Source organism: Ochlerotatus camptorhynchus, unplaced genomic scaffold (genome assembly GCF_037179485.1).
Source record: "Ochlerotatus camptorhynchus isolate MF236.1 unplaced genomic scaffold, CSIRO-AGI_Acam_v1.1 ptg000282l, whole genome shotgun sequence".
In the NCBI taxonomy this organism is placed as follows: Eukaryota; Metazoa; Arthropoda; class Insecta; order Diptera; family Culicidae; genus Ochlerotatus; species Ochlerotatus camptorhynchus.
Genome location: NW_027040771.1, coordinates 664177 through 687342, shown reverse-complemented (window position 1 = coordinate 687342; position 23166 = coordinate 664177). Strand labels below are relative to the sequence as shown.

Sequence of the window (23166 nt, the reverse complement as noted above, 5' to 3'; positions counted from 1 at the left end):
CAAGCATTTTATAAAAATCTGTATAAATCTGTATTGTAATTTAAAAATCTGTGATAAATCTGTATTCTGTATCGGGTCTGTATTAAGATTAAAAAATCTGTATAATACAGATAAATCTGTATAAATGGCGAGATAAATGGCAGCGCTGCCTGTGTGTCCTGTCAAAATATTTTCGTTCGTACAATCCGTGCAATCTCGTCATTGCTTTTGTTGAAAAGTCGGAGAAATTTTCAGCCGTGCTTGCGAAAATCGCGAAAAAGTGTGCGAATTTCAAGCAATTTCCACCGCTAAATAGCATGTAGTAACGTTTCCTATAGTGTACAAAATGGCCCACCGTTCGCGAGAAGATAGTTTTTCGTCGTCCTGCCAGCAGAGGAAACTCCGCTTCCGTGGTGATCTGGCACTGCAGTACGGCTTCGCTGGGATGGAAGGGTCTGCTCCGAACAGCGTCGCTTCCGGTGCCAATCGTGTAGAAGACATAGTCTTCCCGGATGAAGTGGATTCCCGTAGGAGCAGTTTCCGAAATGGTGAGATAAGTGGCCCGGCTGGCGATGGGAAAGGTGAGTCCCGTTTTTTTCTCTGTTTGCTTCTTCTTTTCGATGGTGCTCTTGCTGCGCGAGGCACAAGAGATGGATTCTGTTGGTTTGTTTTGATTTTGCGAGGTCTTGCGCGTGTTATGATAGGGTTGCTCAATTGTATTTTTTTTTTGTAATTTCAGAGAGTTCGAAACACAACAGCCTTTACGATTTTATCCGGATCGAGCTGACACGTGGATACGTGTTGGAACACGATGAGGAGCGCTACTCGGCACGACGGGAGAAGATCTACTCCTTTATGAAGATTCCTCGGGAGCTGGAAAGTTTTATGGCATATGGAGTGCTGCAATGCGCCGATTCGTTTCTGTACATGTATACGTTTCTTCCGTTAAGATTTATTCTTGCCCTGTGGGCTTTGGTGACGAGGCCAGTAGCCAAGTGTTTGGGTTTTAGACGGCCAGGCCAACGGTTGTTGGCTCCAGCGGAGATCTGTGACCTACTGAAAGGTTTGATTTGGATCATTTGTAGCTGGGCTATGTTCTACGTGGATACGAATATGCTTTATCACTTGATCAAGAGTCAGTCGATCATCAAGTTGTACATTTTCTACAACATGTTGGAGGTAGGAGATCGGTTGCTGTCGGCGTTCGGACAGGATACGATGGATGCTTTGTTTTGGACGGCTACTGAGCCTAAGGACAGCAAGAAGCAGCACCTGGGAACGATTCCGCACTTTTTGTTTGCTCTTATCTATGTAACAATCCACAGTGCCTTGGTGATGTTCCAGGCCACGTCGCTGAATGTGGCAATCAATTCAAACAACAAGGGACTGTTGACAATTATGATGTCGAATAACTTCGTGGAGCTGAAGGGGAGCGTTTTCAAGAAATTTGACAAAAATAATCTCTTTCAGCTGAGTTGTAGTGATGTTCGAGAGCGGTTTCATTTGACGATTCTGATGTTGATTGTATTGATTCAAACGATGAAGGAGTTCAGCTGGAAGTCGGAGCAATTCTTTGTGATGATTCCGGACTGTATGTACGTCATGTTGACGGAACTATTCGTTGATTGGATAAAGCACGCGTTTATCACGCGTTTTAACGAAATCCCAGTGGACGTTTATCGGGAATATACGACAAGTTTAGCTTACGACATGACGCAAACTCGCCAGAAGCATGCCTTTTCCGATCATTCGGATTTAGTAGCAAGACGAATGGGCTTCATCCCTTTTCCACTGGGTGTGATTCTTGTGAAAGCTCTTTACCACGCTCTCTCCTTTGACAATGCAGCATCCATCGCACTGTTCATCATTGCCTACATGGTTCTCCTGTCGTGCCGGGTTTTAAATACAGTGTGCACTCTCGGAAAAGCATGTGACCTGATGCAAAAGCACCAGGATGAGAAAAATCAAAGTTCTCAGCATAGCAACGGTCCTGCAACGTCGACACCAGTACAGCAAGCCCGCAGTGCCAGCAAATTAACCACCGACATCGCAACGTCTCCAATTCACCACCCGAATAGCATTCTCCAGCGGTCCCAAACGATGGAATCAGTTCCGCACATTATTCCGCAAATCAATGTTTCCGAACAGCAAGCGGACAGTGTTATTCGGGAAACTTCCTCTCTGGGAGCTACGGCGCTTTTCTCCAACAGTGACGTCGATCTGGATGACGTCAAACTCAATGATAAAGTGCTCAACCAGACTCCTGAGCCGGAGGACCAATCGCGCAAGGAGGATGATAATCTTGCCCGGAGCGTACCGGATTTGCAACAGGAGTCGACTGCGGCCGGTTGCAGTCCATCGGGAGACGGTTCTTCGGGAGAAGGCGATAGTTTTTCGTCGTTCCAGGGGATGCACCACCGGACGCACAAACGATCCGAGTCGGAACCCTCGATTCAGTTGGATCCCGAACGGGTAGGAACCTGAGAGCGGTAGAATTACCGCTACTATCGAGAGCGATGTTTACGTGTGTTAAATTTAATAGTCACAATCGTTTGATGGCACCAAAGGCTGACTTAGAAGAAGAGCTTTACATTATTTTGCTGGAAATTAAATAGGATACAGGAAGTAATATTGCGCTAGCGGGGATTATGCCCTGTCTTGTGGAATAGATATTTTCATTCGATGCGATTAGGGTAAGCAGTGGTTTTTATCTTGTTTTTGTTAGCTTTGTACTTGTACATAATATATTCGAAATATTCCCACGAGGAATGTCTGTATAGAGAGGGAAAATGTTTGGTTATTGAGAAAGCCATGGTAGTTTATGGAAGTGGCAACATTTACAATTATTAATGTTGCCTCTAAACATGCAACCTTGAAAGGTAGGTATTCAGCAGTAGTTTCATTTCACAGTCCTGTTCGAGAGGATCTACGAAAAACGTGATCGCGTAACGTGGACCCCCGGTAATTTGACCGATTTTAATCTGATCACTTTTTAGATTGAACCCCGCTAGTCAGCACGATTGGATGAACACGTATATATTCAAGGCCAACCAGAAGGACCCAGCGACTGATTTCAATTGACTCAGAGCATTTTCTTTTCATACGAAATTTAGAGCCTGTTTTAGAGAATGACCATCTTGGTGGGATTTAAATTGGTTTGTTTTAAATTGGAAAAAGGAGACTACTCATAACTACTATTTACAGCTTTTAAAATCTAATTTAGGAACCTTCGCCTCTAGCTGAATATCGGAAATTCTTGTGTCAAAAGTAGTGCTGTGAATTTTCATATCATTCGATTGAAGATGAACGAATACAACCATTCAATCAATTCTGTGTAAACAAATTCTCACATGACCATAATTTGAAGAGACCCTTTCTCATTCGAAGCTCATTTTCTCTGTCAATTGAGTCACTTACTATCATTTCGACAGTGAGCATGCATAAGGGCGAATACGCGACGATCGATTCTCTTCATCGATTTTCTCTTTGCATTGCTACAGCTAAGTGAAACAATTTTCTAGAATTTGTTCAATGCAGAGTAGTAACAGGTTGTATTGGCTATCAAAAGCAACAGCAAACGCACCGAGAAACGTTAAATCTAGCGAGAACGCGCTTCTGCATTGGGTGGTGGCCAATCGATACCAGAATGTGCAAGTTGAGGATCAAAGGCCGTTTCTTCAATGTCAGCATAATCAACGTGCACAGCCCTCACTTAGCAAGTGACGATGACGATAAAGACGCTGGAACTTGAATACGACAGCTGCCTAAGCCATGACGTTAAAATCGTCATCGGAGATCTTAACGCTCAGGTCGGCCAGAAGTAGGAATTCAGACCGGTTACAGGAAAGTTCAGTGCTCACCAGCTAACGAACGCCAACGGCCTTACACTCATCGATTTCGCCGCCTCTAAGAATATGGCCATACGTAGTACCTACTTCCAGCATAGCCTCCCATATCGGTACACCTGGAGATCCCCGCAGCAGACAGAATCGTAAATCGACCACGTTTTGATCGACGGAAGGCACTTCTCGGACAATACCGACGTCAGGACCTATCGCGGCGCAAATATCGATTCGGACCACTACCTTCTAATGGTCAAGGTGCGCCAAAAACTTTCCGTTGCCAACAACATTCGGTACCGGCGCCCGCCACGGTACAATCTGGAGCGACTGAAGCTGCCCGAAGTCGCTACTGAGTACGTGCAATGCCTCGACGCAGCGTTGCCGGATGAGGGAGAGCTCACCGAAGCCCTTCTTGAGGACTGCAGGAGCAACTCACGCCATTAACAGCGCTACTGAAGGAGCCGTTGGGTTCGTGGAGCGGAAGCGACGGAACGATTGGTTCGACGAAGAGTGTCAGACGGTTTTGGACGAGAAGAACGCAGCGCGGGGGGCGATGCTGCAGCAAGGAACCCGTCATAATGTGGAGCGATATAAACAGAAGCGAAGACAGCAAACCCATCTCTTCCGCGATAAGAACCGCCGCCTGGAAGAGCTGGAGTGCGAAGAAATGGAGCAGCTGTATCGTTCTCAAGAAACACGCAAGTTCTACATGAAACTCAACGCATCCCGCCAAAGCTTTGTGCCGCGAGCCGAAATGTGTTGGGATAAGGAAGGGGGTATCTTAACGGACGAACGTGAGGTGATTGAAAGGTGGAAGCAGCACTACGATGAACATCTGAACGGCGCAGAGGCGGAGGACCAGCTCCCAAGATCGGTGAAGTTAAGGATGCTATCCGACAACTTAAGAACAACAAAGCAGCTGGGAAAGATGGTATCGGGGCGGAACTTATCAAAATGAGCCTGGATAAGTTGGCCACTTGTCTGCACCGACTGATAGTCAGGATCTGGGATACAGAACAGCTACCGAAGGAGTGGAAAGAGGGAGTAATATCAACAATCAATACGAAACTAACGATTTTAAATTGGCTCACTACTTGACTAGCCTATTGGTCCCAAGCAAATCGATTAACGTACCCCATTCTAGTCAAAATTCTAGTACTACACAATGTTTGTTTTGATTCGCTATGAAAGTTTGACAGATAAAATGAGGGGTTATTGGTTTTTCCTATGTTTCGAGGGGTGAATCGATTAGCTTGGGACCGAAGATAGTACCAGAGCTGAGCCAAAAAGTTGAGCACGTTTCTTCGGGACCTTCTTGTCTTAGAGTTACCTCTATGGTAATATCATAGAGATAACTCTAAGATTAGAAGGTCCCGAAGAAACGTGCTCAACTTTTTGGCTCAGCTCTGGTACTCTCTTCGGTCCCAAGCTAATCGATTCACCCCTCGAAACATAGGAAAATCCACTAACCCCTCATTTTATCTGTCAAACTTTCATAGCGAATCAAAACAAACATTGTGTAGTACTAGAATTTCGACTAGAATGGGGTACGTTAATCGTTTGCTTGGGACCAATAGGCTAGTCAAGTAGTGAGCCAATTTAAAATCGTTAGTTTCGTATTGATTGTTGGTAATATGCCCGATATATAATAAAGGCGACAAACTAGAATGTGAGAACTATCGAGCGATCACTATTCTTAACGTGGCCTACAAAGTGCTTTCCCAGATCATCTTTCGCCGTTTATCGCCGCTAGCAAGCAGATTTGTGGGAAGTTATCAAGCCGGTTTTGTGGACGGGCGATCGACAACGGACCAAATCTTTACGTTGCGGCAGATCCTCCAAAAGTGTCGTGAATATCAAGTCCCTACCATAGGTGGTGCGTAGGGACTTGATATTCCCGACATCGATTTCAAGGCCGCTTATTAGACTGATGCAAAATTTGAAATTTTCGCTCCACAGTGCTCAAACGGCTTCAAATCATGTCCTGATTAGCCTCCCAAAATTTAAACTAATTTGGTAAGAAACTGACTTGGCACAAATTATTCGAAGTTTATATGGAAATTACTATGGGAAAACCAAACTTTTTGTTCATTGTCTACCACCCAATTTCCATATAGCTTTTTCGAAAAGTTCTATAACTATTCTTACGGGAATTTTTCTAAGCTTTGCAGAATGTCGTTTTTCAGCCAAATATCAAATTAAATAGTTATTAATTGTTTAAGAGATTGATAATTTTATGGTATGATCAAGCAGCTGTTCTGTTAGAAACACTGTATTCTGCAGTGTGACATATTAGCCATGATATTTGTGCTCTATTATTCTCACCAGAAACACCAATGTTGCCTGCTGAACAGTTGATTGAGCATAATCATAAGACATCAGTGACTTGAATCATTAATAACTTTTGTTCCGTGCATTTGATTGAAAAGTGGTTTTCAACAAAGTTGTAGCTGAGAAAATTTTCGACAATTACTGCTATTATTTTTAAAAGCACAATGATGTGGTGAATTGTTAGATATATATGAACAAAAACATTAGTTTTCCCATAGTAATTCTCATATAAACTTGAAATGGTTTGTGCCAAGTCAGTTTCTTACTAGAGTAGTTCAAATTTTGGGAGGCTAATCAGGACCCAATTTGGAACCGTTTGAGCACTGTGGAGAGAAAATTTCAAATTTTGCATCAGTCTACCGCTTATGATACTATTGACCGTGAAGAGCTATGGAAGATTATGGATGAGAACGGTTTTCCCGGGAAGCTGACCAGACTGATCAGGGCTACGATGGATGGTGTACAGTGCTGCGTGAAGATATCGGGTGCGTTATTGGACTCGTTTGCAGCTCGCAACGGACTTGACAAGGCGATGGTCTTTCCTGCCTTCTGTTCAACATTGCGCTAAAAGGTGTTATGAAACGTGCGGGCTTTAACATGCGGGGCACGATCTTCAATAAGTCCAGCCAGTTCATCTGCTTCGCTGACGACGTGGACATTGTCGGAAGAACGTTTCAGGCCGTGGCGGAGCAGTACACCAGGTTTAAAAGTGAAGCAGAGAAAGTTGGATTAAAGGTGAATACGTCGAAGACAAAGTATCTGTTAGCTGGAGGAACCGAGCGGGATAGGGCTCGCATAAGCGGAAGCGTGACAATCGACGGAGACGAGTTCGAGGTGGTTGATGAATTTGTATACCTCGGATCATTGGTGACGTCGGATAACAACTGCAGCAGAGAAATCCATCTGCGTATTATTGCCGGAAGTCGTGCTTACTACGGATTCCACAAGACCCTGAGGTCGGGTAAACTTCACCTCCGGGGCGGGACACATTTTAAGAATGCCGGACAACAATCCCGCAAAAATGGTGTTTGCCTCGAATCCGGCCGGTACAAGACGAAGAGGAGCACAGCGAGCAAGGTGGTTAGACCAAGTGGAGCAGGATCTTGGAAGTGTGGGACGGCCAAGAAATTGGAGACAAGCAGCCACGGACCGAGTGAACTGGCGTAACATTGTGATGCAGGTGCAATACTGAGGGATGTCGGACCAGGATAAGTAAGTAACGTCTACCGAACGTTAGTGTTAGTGTCTACCGAACGTTAGCAAATGATGACACAAGGGTTGAGTAGTCTGCCGAAGTAACCTATCTCGGGATGTTGTTCGATGAAAAGCTCTTCTTCCGCTCGCATGTAGAGAAAACCGTAGTCAAGTGTTTTGCCTTGGTTAGGTGTCTGTATCCGCTGATTTGCCATAGATCCCGCCTCTCAAGGGTGAACAAACTGGCCGTCTACAAACAAGTCATAGCACCTGCAATCTTCTACGCAGCTCCGGTGTGGGAATCATGTGCACAGACTCATAAGAACAAAATCCAGGTCGCTCAGAATAGAGTGCTGAGGATGGTTCTTCATCGTCCCTTTGACCAGTGCTGTAAATTCTCAAAATCATTTGAACATTTTTGATGAAAATGAGAAAAGTAGTTATTCGCTATCAAAGGGGACCTCCTTCGAATAGGTGATATCAGTTGCTTTTTCATTTGACGAAGACAGCCCAGTGGCAGGCGCGTATGCAACATGTTATACCGTAACAGCGGGCCAAGCACAGCAAAATAAACAATTTGAGCCCGGGACATGCTGCCTACTGTCAAACTCTGCTGTTGGTATAGGCCTTGTCACTGGCCTGGCCTGCCCCAACCCCCATTGTCTCGCCGGGGGACCATCGTGCACAGCACGATTTAGAGTCCCACGCTGGTACCAGGACGTTGATCAGCCGTTCCTAACATGGAGAACAGACGCCGTTTTGAGCCGCACTTCCATGGTGAACAGACGCTCGAAGACTGCACTCTCCGGAGAGATGAGTCCCCCCTTCCCTGTCAGCATACGACCAAGGTCCCACCGGGGTTGGTTACCCGATCTTCCCTATGGTTACTCGTACCCCAGCCGGCACAGCGAGGAGGTAGGGATAGGAGTTACTGGACAAGAGGCTAAGGACCGCTAGTGGGGCTAGTTGGGGCATTGTCCAGCCGTTTACCAGCCAACGATAGACGTTGCTGGCAGATTTATTATAGCAAAGGGATAGAGTAATCGTGAAAAATTGGGGTCTCCTTGGCTCAGTCGGTAAAGCCGTAGCTACAAAGCAAGCCCATGTTGGATGGAGGCGGTTGGGTTCGATTCCTGGTCCGGTCTAGGGTTTTTTCGGGTTGAAAAATGTCTCGACTTCCCTGGGCATAGAATATGATTGTACATACTTACTTTCCACACAATTATACTAATGCAAAAATGGTACAGGGCCTTATTACGAGTGTCACTTCACGGTGAAAAAGAAGTGAAGTGACCATTTTTCACTCACGGTGAAGTGATTGCCGTGTAAATCAAATGGGAATCACTTCACCGTGAGTGATAAGTGGACACGCCATCGTGAAGTGACATCGGTAATAAGGGCCACAGGCATCGAAAGCTCTCAATTAATAACTGTGAAAGTGCACCTAGAGAACGGTAAGTTGATAGCATGTAATAAACTAATATGCGATAACCAATATGCTTGAAATGCGAAGATGAAGAAGAAGAAGAAAAAGAAGAAGATAGAGAAAAATTACAAGGAAGGGCACCCGGGCATAGGATTGAACTCCCGATCTTCTGCTCAGTAAGCAGAAACGGTTACCATTAAGCTACCAAGCCCGTCTACAAACTTTTCATTCAAAAATTGGTGATAAATTCAGTTCTCTATACGGTAAGAAAAGTGGTAACAGCTCAATTGTTGATCAGGGAGGTCTTCCGTTCAACGATTGCGGAATGTCACCGGATATAATAAATAACTCGAACAGTTTCTTCGCGAATAATAGTCGATACCGCACTTGAACCAACAATCAATACGAAACCAACGATTTGAAATTGGCTCACTACTTGACTAGCCTATTGGTCCCAAGCAAATGATTAACGTACCCCATTCTAGTCGAAAGTCTAGTACTACACTATGTTTGTTTTGATTCGCTATGAAAGTTTGATGGATAAAATGAGGGGTTAGTGGATTTTCCTATGTTTCGAGGGGTGCATCGATTAACTTGGGACCGAATAGAGTACCAGAGCTGAGCCAAAAAGTTGAGCACGTTTCTTCGGGACTTACTAATCTTAGAGCTACCTCTATGCTTGAACCATAGAGGTAACTCTAAGACTACTAGGTCCCGAAGAAACGTGCTCAACTTTTTGGCTCAGCTCTGGTACTATCTTCGGTCCCAAGCTAATCGAAGCACCACTCGAAACATAAGAAAATCCACGAACCCCTCATTTTATCTGTCAAACTTTCATAGCGAATCAAAACAAACATTGTGTAGTACTAGAATTTTGATTAGAATGAGATACGTTAATCGATTTGCTTGGGACCAATAGGCTATCAAAATTTTGCTCGAAACCCAAATTATTGCCGGGCAGATTGAATGCGTCTGAAATTTGATTGCGTTATAATGAGCGATGAAATAAACGACAAGGCGGATTTCAAGCAGCTCCCAGGTCAAGAACTTACACGGCTACCGAAAAAGAAAAGGTTCAAGATAATTTTAAGCAGAAAAAGTTGTCAAAGTTCCAGAAAAAATACTTGGTTTGGCAGGCGATTTGCACCTGTGGGCTGAAAAGCAAAATTTTCGTGACAACTTGCATCAACAATCAATACGAAACTAACGATTTTAAATTGGCTCACCACTTTAGTAGCCTATTGGTCCCAAGCAAACGATTAACGTACCCTATTCTAGTTGAAATTCTATTACTACACTATGTTTGTTTTGATTCGCTATGAAAGTTTGACAGATAACATCAGGGGTGTGTGGATTCATGCAGTACATGCAGGGGTGAGTGAAATAGCTTGGGACTGCTTGGGACCGTTGTTCTGGTACTGAGTGAGCCAAAAATAATAATGATTTTCTTCGGGACCCAGTGGTCTTAGAGTTACCTCTATGCTTGCATTGTCAACCAAGATATTTATGAAAAGAAATGTTGAAAAAACGATTGTTGCCTTTTTTGGAGAAACACAGTTGTTCCATAGAGGTAACTCTAAGCCCAGAAGGTCCCGAAGAAACGTGCTCAACTTTTTGGCTCAGCTCTGGTAATCTCTTCGGTCCCAAGCTAATCGATGCACCCCTCGAAACATAGGAAAATCCACAAACCCCTCATTTTATCTGTCAAACTTTCATACCCAATCAAAACAAACATAGTGTAGTACTAGAATGTATACTAGAATGGGGTACGTTAATCGATTTGCTTGGGACCAATAGGCTAGTCAAGTAGTGAGCCAATTTAAAATCGTTAGTTTCCCCCGGTTTTCCGTGCTGTTTTGGCCAGACCACGCTTCCTGTCACTACCGGAAAATGACTCAGGAACGGTATACCATAGAGGTAACTCTAAGACTAGAAGGTCCCGAAATAACGTGCTCAACTTTTTGGCTCAGCTCTGGTACTCTCTTCGGTCCCAAGCTAATCGATTCACCCCTCGAAACATAGGAAAATCCAATAACCCCTCATTTTATCTGTCAAACTTTCATGGCGAATCAAAACAAACATTGTGTAGTAGTAGAATTTCGACTAGAATGGGATAGGTTAATCGTTTGCTTGGGACCAATAGGCTAGTCAAGTAGTGAGCCAATTTAAAATCGTTAGTTTCGTATTGATTGTTGGGTATACCGCCAACAACGTGCAAGTCGTACCCAAAAACCCTTGAAACTCGCCGGAGCTGCTCCCAATTCAAAAATATTGGGCAATCGTTAAGTGGAACCTCAAGAAAACTCAGAAAACAGTTGGAAATGAGAAACAGTTCAAAGCAAATTGTCGTTCAGCATCAAATAAGGTTGACACAACAGCGGTACAAAATCTGATGGAAGGTGTGAAACGTAAAGCCCGACAGTTCGCATTTGGAAAATCTGAAGCTTAATCAAATAATTTTCCTGTATTTTGTAGTCCTTGAATTTCATAATGAAATAAAGTTTGATCATTTATACAATAACATAATCAGTGTGCACTTAATCATGATTATACAGCTGGAGTTTTGGATGGTAGATTCCAATACGGAACCGCTTTCGTTGGATCCAAGTGCCAAGATCTACAGGAATGTTTTCAACTTCCTTGGAGAGGATATCTTCTACTCCCTGTTTTACTCTGGAATCACCGAATCATCATACGAACGCTATGAGACAGGTACAATCGCGTCATCTGCCGCTCAAAGTAAAGGCTTAGAACGAATTTAATAGCAAAAATTACATCCCCAGAAGAAAGGTTTGTGTATTTGCTCATTTTTCTATGCGTTGCTTCCACCTTCACTCAAGCGCAGCGCTATTATATCTGTCTCGTGGATTCTGGCAAAGTTGCCAGTCTTCTTGATATGATGTCTTCGCAGAAACTCAACTACTTGACCTTGGATAAAATGCACGTTTCTCGACCGACACTTGAAATGGGCCTATCAGCTTTTGTGAACAAAACTGTTTAAGCCCTTTCCTCGCAAATCGTAGGCAGCGTACACAAACCAACCTTAGCACCTGAAGGTCTTTGGAATAATTTCTGACTAACCTTCTTGAGAGGATACCTGATCAACCAGTACCAGAAAAACTACCCAGAGAAGGCTTTGGAGATCTCTGATCACCTGATGATCTTAGGAATATTTTTTGATACTCCTGATTTCATGAGAGAATATCTAAGATACGTGATTTGAATTATTGGACTGTTTGAGATATTCAGAATGGTACCTGATTGCCTAATGTCTTGAAAAAATATCCTAAGGATTTCATAGAGATCCCTGATCAACTGATGCTTTTTTTTTAAATAATTTCTGATCATCCTGGTGCCATACTTGAAAATTTTAGAGAGACATGATTTGAATAGTTAAACCACAGACAAACAGACATAACACTCGCAAGTTGTTAATCGAACAAGCATTTAACGGACAATTTTAATGTATCGTAGTTGGTAGTACCGCCACCTGTGGCACGCATAGTCAATTCCCTTGCGTTTGACGTTTACACACTACGGCCATCTGTTCAGTGTAGTGCCCACCACAGTGTACTCAACAGATGGCGGTAATGTTTTAGCGACGATGTTTTACAGTGAGAAATATTCAATGTGTTATGTCTGTTTGTCTGTGGTTAAACAGTTGAATAATTCTTGATCATCCTGAAGTATTGAAAAAATATAAATTTTTTTTTGACTATATGTTTAGTATTACCACAGACAAACAGACATAACACATTGAATATTTCTCACTGTAAAACATCGTCGCTAAAACATTACCGCCATCTGTTGAATACACTGTGGTGGGTAGTACGCTGAACAGATGGCGGTAGTGTGTAAACGTCAAACGCAAGGGAATTGACTATGCGCGCCACAGGTGGCGGTGCTACCAACTACGATACTTTTAAATGGACCGTTAAATGCTTGTTCGATGAACAACTTGCGAGTGTTATGTCTGTTTGTCTGTGGTATTACTTCTGCGTGGTAATTTTATACGATAGATGAGGAGGAGATGAAAGTATTGAATTGATAGTTCCGTTTAGATTACGGCAGTGTGAAAATTGCATATAGAAGAGTAAATAGCGGGCTAGGACAACTTTTTGAGGAAGGTACAAATCGGTTTTATCATCTCTCTTTTCCAAACTCCCCCTTTGGAGAGGGATGGTGAGGGGTGTAGAATAGTACTCGATCAAAATGAAGACTTTAAAATATATCCTGAGTACTTTATGGAGATCTCAAATTACCTGAAGGGTTGTGAAATAGTTTCTGAGTAGCTTGAGAAAATATCTTAGGGGTGTGATTTGGATTGTTGATTATTGCAACGACTACATTGGATATAATATTCTTTATTTCACCCGTTACATGAAAACGGTCTTCTTTATGTTAAAACGACTGGTGTAGGAAATTGTAAGTACATTTTGAATAATCTATTGTTGTACATGGAGAATCACAACTAACTTATGAAAATGGGGTATTTTCATGAAACTACATAAAAACAGAAACATTTCTAGATAGAGCTGGAATTAGGGCGTAACAGCTTTTGTAAACAATGACTTCTCTCGATGATTTCTCGGAAGTCATGGCTCTCCCTGGCAAATCGACATCACCATCGAGTAGAGGAAGACTTTTCCTACATGATGGATATGTTAGTTTGTGTAGGCGTTCCTTGAATTCCGAGAAATCAACGAGAGAAGTCATTGTTTACAAAGGCTGTTACGCCCTAATTCCAGCTCTATCTAGATTTATGAAGTTGCTCACCAAAAGGATTTTGATTTGAAATGGTTTTGAAATTATTATTTTATTATTATAATGTGCATACAGCAACTCAAAATCAGAAAAAAAATGGAAATTATTCTACCAGGAACTCTTTTATTTAAAGATGCTACATACATGCCATTTTTTTACATAGCTGATTTGAGTCTCTACAATTTCTTCTCAGGCACAATTTCGTTTTAATCAACAGTTTTCGCACAAACACATACGCCCTTTTGAAAAAAAAATAGTCTTGAGGCTAAAGAGACTCTTGATCTGTAAAAAAGACTTGGGAAAAATTTCATTCAAATCGGAGACGGTCATTTGGTATTTTCTGGCCGATTTTGCTTAGAAATGCTCAATCACATTATCTACCGCTCAAAGGTAAATGCTCATAACGAATTTGATGGGAAAGGTTTTGTGTATTTGATAACTTTTCTATGCGTTGCTTTCACCTTCATTCAACCGCAGCGCTACTGTATCTGTTGCTTGAAATATGGAAAAGTTACCAGTCTTCTTGATATGATGTCTTCGCAATAACACAAATGAAGAAATGCAGAGTTTTAGAAAGAAAATTGGGTCAAACGCATTTACGCGTGGGTGGCTTTACAAAATTCCTCATCACACTTTTCCTCATGGCATGTCTTTGATTAAGGCTTACGATTAAGGCAAATAAAGTCAATAAATTAGAATTGATTGACTGACACTGCTGACACAGAGTAATTGAAACCAGATCCGATAAATTGGAATGCAATTAACGTTGTTTGGTTTAATGCAATTTACGCGCAGAAATCAGGGTTGAATTCAGAACGTCAAGGTTCACCTCCACCCAAGTTTTATTTCATTGTGATTGTGACCTCAAAAATTGCAGCTCATTTTTTACTAATCATGCTTGGAAGATTTGTGATTGCTTGGCAATACACTCCTGACAATTCTGCCACCCAAGACTTTCGATTTCTGGTGACAAACCGTTCCAATATCGTACATTTCCCGAAGAGCTTCGAAATAGGCCGTTCGTTGCTGCGGTGGTATACGTCGTTGAGCCACACCTACTCGACATTAGCTGTCTCTCCACCTGGCACCTGGCTGCCTTACAGCGATTGCGACTGTATATAAATTATATATACACTTGGGGCACCTTGATGTGCTGATCTTTCATTAGGGAGATGTCAAAAATTATCACCAGCCGATCCACACTCACGGAAGCAATCGCAGCAGCAACAGCAGTAATCCAAAGCTCATCAGCATAAAGATAGACATACAGACCCCCTACATTCTCCATCAATGGTGCGCTACGGCGCTGTGTACTACCGTACGTCATTCATATGACTGGCAAAAGGCGCGTGCTATTTGTAAATGATTATCATTTCTATATGCAATTAGGAATGAGAAAAATGTACGAAATCATCTATACCGTCGATCGATGGCCGACGGCAGGTTTGCTGCATACTTTGACGGGTTGAGTCACGCTGCAGAATTGACGATCCCAAACGGCGGCCACCAACGGTTTCTGGTGGGGTCGCGTGAAGGTGGCTAGTGTTTAAGAACGCATTTGGCTATAGATCATCATACCTAATCACCGTTTAATGGGGGAGGGGAGGAACTGTCATTAAATTAAAACAAAACGATTTATCTAATGGGCTATAATTCATAAACGTAACATGATACTGGCGTGAGCTTTCTCGCGCTTTTTCTGGTCAACTGTGAATTATTAGGCAGAAGATGAGTTCAGCAGCGACTTGAGGTTTTGCATTGACTGAACTAGGTACTGTGGGACTGTTTGTTTAGTATTTTGTATATAGGTACAACATATGCTTCTTCAATTTTTCATTCAATTTTTACGACTTCGAATTTTCTCGGGCTCCATATTATTTTTGTGAACAATAGCGCACCTAGCGGTAGAAGGCTAGCTTTACCTGCAGTTTATATGGGCAGCATGCTTTGATGATGTGAGTGTCCATAGCATCGCTTGGTGAACAAAAAAGTTCTCCCACTTCCACATCTGTTCTGTTCTGTTCTACTCTATGTAGTAAGTTTCCTTATATACTTATATATAATTTATCTATAATGTGTAATGAGGAAGCACTGGATACTAGTCGGTTGGATGGTCGCACATTTCTATTGTAAAAAGGACACAGACTTTAGGTGGTTAATTATCGAGGAATAAATGTCCTAATAAAACTTGCATGGTTATTTTGCTTCACGACGGATTCAGGGTATCATCACAGAATAGAAGGGGAACTTCGGATTAGAAAGTGTCTCCACTTTTCATTGGAGATCACTAGCGCTTCATTCACATCCAGAGGGCCAGTTACTTTCGAATATATGGGAATGGTAGGAAACCATTTGAAAATGCATGAACATTTTCAGTTTTTATTCATTATCGTCTTTATGAGCAGTTTAGCAGTTGTCACAAATGACATCAAGATGCCTAGCCGGAGTAAATTTTGTTCTGAATAGTTTTCAATCCGACAAGTAGGCTTACTCAGATTGGGCTTTTCCACTTTTCGCGCTGCCGTTCCGCTTCCGCTGTAATTGCGTAATAAATAATAAAGCGGAATGAAACGATGCAAAATGGAAAGCAGAATCAAAACAAAACCGCAAATAAGGCTACTAGAAACTCAAATTTCTAATGGTCATAGGGTTACAAGAAGTTCAAAATAGAAATAAACCCCGTTAATATGCACGAAGCGTCATTCAGATTAGAGGGGGTCCACAGTATTGTAGGATATTTGGACACCGCAAAAATCTCCCTTTTATACCTGCACCATTCTAAACATGCGATTATAACCATTTCCCCAGAATTTGGGTACATTTTACTCATCGTAATAAAACTGGTTTACTCAGATTCTGCCAACTCCTTACTGCACATAAGAATGGGTACCGTCTACCCAGTCTCAGAGTACACAGAAAATGAAACTTACCCAAAGCTTGAGTTTAAACAACTCAAATTTAAGTAAAACCGCAGTAAACTCAGCACGGAAAACAATCAAGAAAAAAAAAAATCTCTGTTAAATCTCTATAGTATTTCGTACTTACGACCACTATAAATTTCCGACGATTGCACATAAATACTCTCCATAGTCCAGTCCACAACACTCAACTTTATCGTTTTTGTTTTGAGTTATGAAGGTTTTGACGTATGATAGAGAAAACTAGTAAGTAGAGAAACATGTAAAAAAAAGCCTATTTACCAAATGTAAACAATGACTTTGAACGATTTCTCATGAGTATTGACTCAATCTGGCAAACTGACACCAACATCTGAGAGATAACTTACTCTATCAGATGATATAGTTAGTTTGAGTTTTTTTTTTTTCTTTATTAAAGAGATTTTTAGCCATAGGCTAGTTCATCTCTTAGTTAGTTTGAGTGGGCATGTTGCAATTCGGGAACAACTGACGTTTAAATGCATTGCATACATTTGGCTGCTACGCCTTTGCACATGTTGCTGCATGGAGACCGAGGTACCCAACACGCTAACTTGAAAGTACCCATTTATAAGTAAAAAAAGGTCAATTTTGAAGAAAAGTGACTAAACTAGTTTTAGTAGTTTTTTACCTATTAATGAGTAAGTGTTATCCATTTATAATATTTTCTGGTACTCTTATAATTTTTTCGATGATCTTCAACTAATTGTAAAATGCACTACTTTTGATCTTCATCCGTTGATAGTTTTGAATTGAATGTTTTAGTCAATGCTACACACTAACTTTAGATTACTGGAGTCAGTAAAATTTTACTGGGTTTTTGAATTGCGGATCGCCCAGTAATCATCACAGCAAAACAAATCATTACCGAACTGTCCGTAAAAGTCAATCTGTCAAAAAACTTTATATCCAGTAATTTATGCGAGTTGCCTTTGGCAATATTAACTGGAAAGCCCAGTAAATGTGATCGTTATTTTGTCACAATTAAACTGGAAAGTCAGTTATATTGTGCATGCTTGTACCGGGTTACCCAGTTATATTAAAAGCTTAATTAGGTGAAAACATAAACATTGCATTCTAATAATAATTGGACGCACATGAAACTCATTTATTTCAATTTTTGTTAGCAAATTTTGCACTACTCATATATTTAGAATTGGTAGGGTTGCTGTTATCCATAAAATCAATGTTAACTACGGAGAAACTCGTAGTTGGTTTCCCGCACCCCGATAAAAGCTGTTTTAAGGAATACAAGAATAATTATTGCTTGTCGCTCGGCCGCTCGGTGCAGTCAACATTGAAAACAGAGACATTCACAACTTTATGGAAACATTCCTTTGCCAAGGAACAGTCACGTTCTTCCAGAAGGTAATTCCATCGGTGATGTCTTCTGGAAATTTTCCACGGACGAAAAATGTTGGGCTTTTGATGTTGGTATTGGATTGTTCATCTAAACGAAAAGAAAACATTTGTTTCACAAACCATAAGCCAAATTATTCATACTCGTACGTACTTGGATCCATTCTGCGATTCCAGCCTATGAATTATTGTCGATCTTGATAACTTGCTTCCGGATTTTTCTGGAGCCAAACTGGTGGCGGTTAAAAAATTGACAGCTTATAATTTTACAATTCTTGGTCGGTAAAATAAACTGATCATTTTGCTGACTGGCCAGTAAAAAAATAAGAACTACTTAGTGCACAGTATTTAATTTTACTGACTTTTCGTGAAATCTCGAAAAATTAAGAATTACCGATTTTCTCAGTAAATTTATATTCTGTGTACAGTGTTTTGTGTCAAACGTTACCGAAATTCAGTTTGTTTTTACAGATTGTCAGTTATATCCCAGATTTGAACTGAATTTTCAGTAAAAATGTCGTTTTACGGTGCAAGCCCAGTATAAAAAAATACCGAACAACTAAATGGATAAGTGTGTATACCACGCTCTGCATTATCATTAACTACTTCCAAACATTGAACCCGTCTTTTGGCATTTTTAAACTTGATGGAACTACTCCACTGCTCCATATCGACATTCAGCAACGACTTCGGAATTTGGAGAGCTTTGAATCTTATTTTCAATACCACTGTTGCCTTGTACAAACGAGTGTAGTTCAATCGTTGAAATATCGTTGGATTCAACAATGGATCTGGCTGTAATGTTTTTATGAGTATCTGTCAAAAAAAATCATTAGAAAATTAAATGCAAATGTATCAATTAAAGCATTTACCTGAGGCTTCGATGACCTTTTTCTTAACCGGGAGGTCTACATTTTCATCGAACAGACATAGTCCGATAAGGCTGTTGTCCAAATATTGCAAGTAAGTTAAAATTCCTTTATGTACTGCTTTCGCAACGTCTTCATCAACAGTTTCATGTTCCTTCAATATTTTTAACAGGTTCACATCGTTGTTGGGTGCCATCGCAGCACACGGAGAAAGAAACCAACTTTTCAAATAAATTTTTACAATAAACACACAAAATCGAGTTAGTTGATTTTTAGTTTTATCTGGTAAAGCAAATTCATGCCGAAGACTAAACATTTTCAAAGAATAAATTGATTTTGGCCTTCCTCCTTGCATTGTGGAACGCTCCAGGAGCTCTTATTTGTAATTTTTCATCGATTTTTCCACCCAAATATATATCCTTTAATTCCTTTATTGTTAGGAAGGCACTAAGCTTACAACTTTTTTTCCAGCACGCAAATGAAACACATATTTACGAAAAACTTCACTATACGTCGGCAAGTTAACAGAATGGCCGAACGACGGCAGATATTCTCCAACTAGCCAAATGTCAACCATTTTTAACAAACTGTCGTACTATTCTCTATCAGTTCTCTGCTTGTTGTCTTCTTCAAACGCACTACTCATTGATCATACATCCTCAGATCGCATCCTTTTTTATACTAAAGCATATACTAAATCCCCCCTTGGGAGATTTTCGAGAGTGAAAAAAGTCAAACTTTGACGCGTCTGCGCCACCCCTAAATCATGTCCGATTGAGCTCAAATTTAGCATAGGGTCATTTTTTGAGGCAATAAACATTTTGTATATGGTTTGTTAGCGAAATTTGATGGTCAAATTTTTCCCATACATTCATTGGCAGTCTAGTATATAGTAACTAGTAAATGTACCATATGGGGAAAGGGCTGTTAGGTGTAGTTACTATACGAAAACGACGATTTTCGGGAACAAGTTTTTGGTGAAATACGTGGGGAATGGTTAACTTGTCATCCATTAAATCTAAGGAAAAAAACATACCTTGTCATTTGCAAACAATTGGATGATATAAATAAAATTTACCGTCGTATTATATGTCTTATCATTACACTGAAACCTCCGTTTGGAAGTCTTTTTTTTACGCAGTATTCAATTTACGTCCCTCTTTTTTCGAAGTAAATCCCAAATAACGAGGTTTTTTTTACGAAGTAAATCCCAAATAACGAGTTTTCTTTTTACGAAGTAAATTCCAAATAACGAGTTTTTTTTTGTGATTTTGGGAAACTGGGATCTACTGTGAAATACCCCACAACATGGGTATTTATGGAATCACGGTGATGTGCAGGGACCAGAAATCGATATCTGACGTCATTTTGAAATCCAAGATTGCGGCTTCCGGTTACATAAGAACTTGGAAATTCTGTCATATACCCCACAATATGGGTATTTTTAGAATCGGAGTGACGTGTAGGGACCGGAAATCAATGTCTGACAACATTTTGAAATCCAAGATGGCGACCGGTATTTTTGGAATCGGAGTGACGTTTAGGGACCGGAAATCGATGTCTGACGCCATTTTGAAATCCAAGATGGCGGCTTCTGGTAACAGAAAAGCTTGGAAATTCTGTCAAATATCCCACAATATGAGTAATTTTGGAATTGGAGTGACGTGTAAGAACCGGAAATTGATGTCTGACGCCATTTTGAAATCCAAGATGGTGGCTTCCGGTAACAGAAAAAAATGGCAAATACCACCACGTCACCCCGATTATTAAGATACCCATATTGTGGGTTATTTAACATTATTTTTATGTTTTTATGTAACCGAAAGTCACCATATTGAGCTTCAAAATGGCGTCAGACATGGGTTTTCAGTCCTAATAAGTCACCCCGATTCCAAAAAAACCCATATTGTGGGGTATTTGACAGTATTTTCCAGTGTTTCTGTAACCGGATATCACCATCTTGGATTTCAAAAGGCGTCAGAAATGGATTCCCGGTTCTCACAGGTCACCCCGATTCCAAAAATATTCATATTGTTGTGTATTTAACGGTATTTTTCTGTTTTCCCCTTTAACCGGAAGCCACCATCTTGGATTCCAAAATGGCGTCACACATCGATTTCCAGTCCCTACACGACGCTCCGATTCCAAAAATACCCATATTGTGGGGTATTTGACAGTATTTTCCAGTGTTTCTGCTTGATCTGCTGCTCCCTACGCCTCCGTCAGGTTATGGGCCCAGGTTCCGAAGGAAAAGGGGATTGTTCGGTGAGCGAGTGAAATCTTCCGGACGGGTCGATTTTTGCAGTGTTCCGCCCCGTGTGAGGGCGAAGAGAACTGAACGCGAGCGGTGCGAGTGGTGCTTCCTCCAGGAGGAGAAGAAAGAGAGGAAAAGTGTTCCAAGCAAGTGAAGCTTGAAGACAGAGACAACGATAGTGTTTTTTTTTGTCGAAACCTCTTCCTGACGAAAAAGTGAATCGCGTGTGCCAAAAATGTCGGATGCAAAGTTTGCTATTCCAAAACTGTCCGGTACAAACTGGCAATCATGGAAGATTCGTCTTGAAATGCTTTTGAGCCGCGAAAATTTGTGGTATGTGGTGTCGGATGATGTGCCTGCGGTTCTTGATCGTGACGAAGGTTGGGACAATGATAATCGCAAAGCGAAAGCAACAATTGTGCTGCTCCTAGAGGACAGCCAGTTGCCTCTTGTAAAGAGATGTACGCATGCTCGGGATGCGTTTGTTGCTCTTCGTAGCTATCACGAGAAAACGTCGCGATCGGTCCGAGTTTCGCTTCTCAAGAAGTTGTGCGCGATAAATCTCGTCGAACGTGGAAATATGGAGCAGCATCTGCTCGACGTAGATGATTTGTTTGACCGGTTGGAGGCCGCGGGAATGGAACTCGATAAGGACACGAAAGTGTGTATGCTCTTGCGTAGCCTTCCTCCGTCGTTCGATAGCCTGGTGTCGGCTCTGGACAGTCGGCCAGATGATGACGTTACACTTGAAGTGGTTAAAGCGAAATTGGCGGATGAATACGGTCGCCGATTGGAACGCGACGCGAGTGTTTCGAAGCCGGAAAAAGCGATGCGGTCGGAAGTGAAAAACGAAACGCGTACGTGTCATTTCTGCAAAATGCCCGGGCACCTCCGGCGCAATTGCAGAAAGTATAAAGCCTTGGTGAAGAACGATGACAATGACTCGAGAGGTAAGAAGTACGAATATGGAAAAGCCAAAGCGGCTCACAGTGAAGTGAAACACGTAGCGTTTACGGTCGGTAGTGACTCTCGATCGTGGATTGTGGACAGTGGGGCTCACATGACAAGTGACAAATCCTTCTTCTCGGAATTGAACGAGTTCGCGGGTGGTTGGAGTACGATGGCCGATGGACAGAAAACGCAAATCCTCGGTGAAGGTCACGGCGTGTTGTACGGGTATGACGATTGTGAGAACGTGATTCGTATTGACATGAGTGACGTTAAGTTCGTACCGGGACTCGCGACTAGTCTGATTTCGGTCGGTAAACTAGCGCAGAAGAACTTAAGTGTGTGTTTCGGTAAGAAAGACTGCAAAATCGTCGATTCGAAAGGTGATACGGTGGTTACCGGAGCACGAGATGGAGGGCTGTACCGTCTGCGTGCAGCTGGGGCTGCCATGAAGGCAACCGAAAGTCGACACCGAGAAAACTGCCAGCACCAGTGGCACAGAAGGCTTGGCCACCGCGAGTCAGCTGCCATCGAGCGTATTTTGAAGGAAGGTTTGGCCAACGGAATCAAGGTAAGCGACTGTGGTTTAAGAAGCATTTGTGAAACTTGTTTGGAGGGTAAATCGGCACGAGCACCGTTCGCAGAAGTCGTCGAACGGAAGTCAATACAGATTTTGGATATTGTGCATACGGATCTCTGCGGTCCCATGAAGAACGAGACCCCTAGCGGCAACCGGTACCTTATGCACATAATCGACGACTACAGTCGCTTCACCATGACATACTTGCTCAAGCACAAATCTGAAGCTGCAGACAATATGAAAGATTATGTGCGTTGGGTGGAGAATGCATTCGGTCGCAAGCCTCGTATAGTGCGCTCGGATGGAGGAGGCGAATTCGATAATCGGGATTTGCGGAAGTTTTATCATGAAGAAGGGATTATACCGCAATTCACCACGCCATATTCTCCTCAGCAAAACGGTGTGGCTGAGCGCAAAAATCGGTCAGTATCCGAAATGGCTACCTGTATGCTGATCAACGCCGGATTAGCGAAGCGTTAATGGGGAGAAGCTGTGCTGACAGCCACGTATCTCCAAAACCGATTGCCCTCAAGATCCGTAGATAAGACTCCCTATGAGCTGTGGTGGGGACGAAAGCCTGAATTGGGACACTTGCGCGTGTTTGGCAGTGAGGCGTATGTGCACGTTCCTGCATCAAAACGGGTAAAGATGGACAGCAAAGCAAGAAGATTGGTGTTCGTTGGA

At 42.0% G+C, this 23166-nt stretch overlaps 1 protein-coding gene across 1 annotated transcript; it reads left to right on the top strand.

Moving 5' to 3' along the window:
- Positions 1 to 202: 202 nt before the first annotated feature.
- Positions 203 to 2758, top strand: LOC135706492 (protein TAPT1 homolog). Its single transcript, XM_065228111.1, has 2 exons — positions 203 to 560; positions 719 to 2758. The coding sequence occupies exons 1-2, from the start codon at positions 326 to 328 to the stop codon at positions 2461 to 2463; spliced, it is 1980 nt and encodes a 659-aa protein (XP_065084183.1). The 5' UTR covers positions 203 to 325; the 3' UTR covers positions 2464 to 2758.
- The last annotated feature ends 20408 nt before the right edge of the window (positions 2759 to 23166 follow it).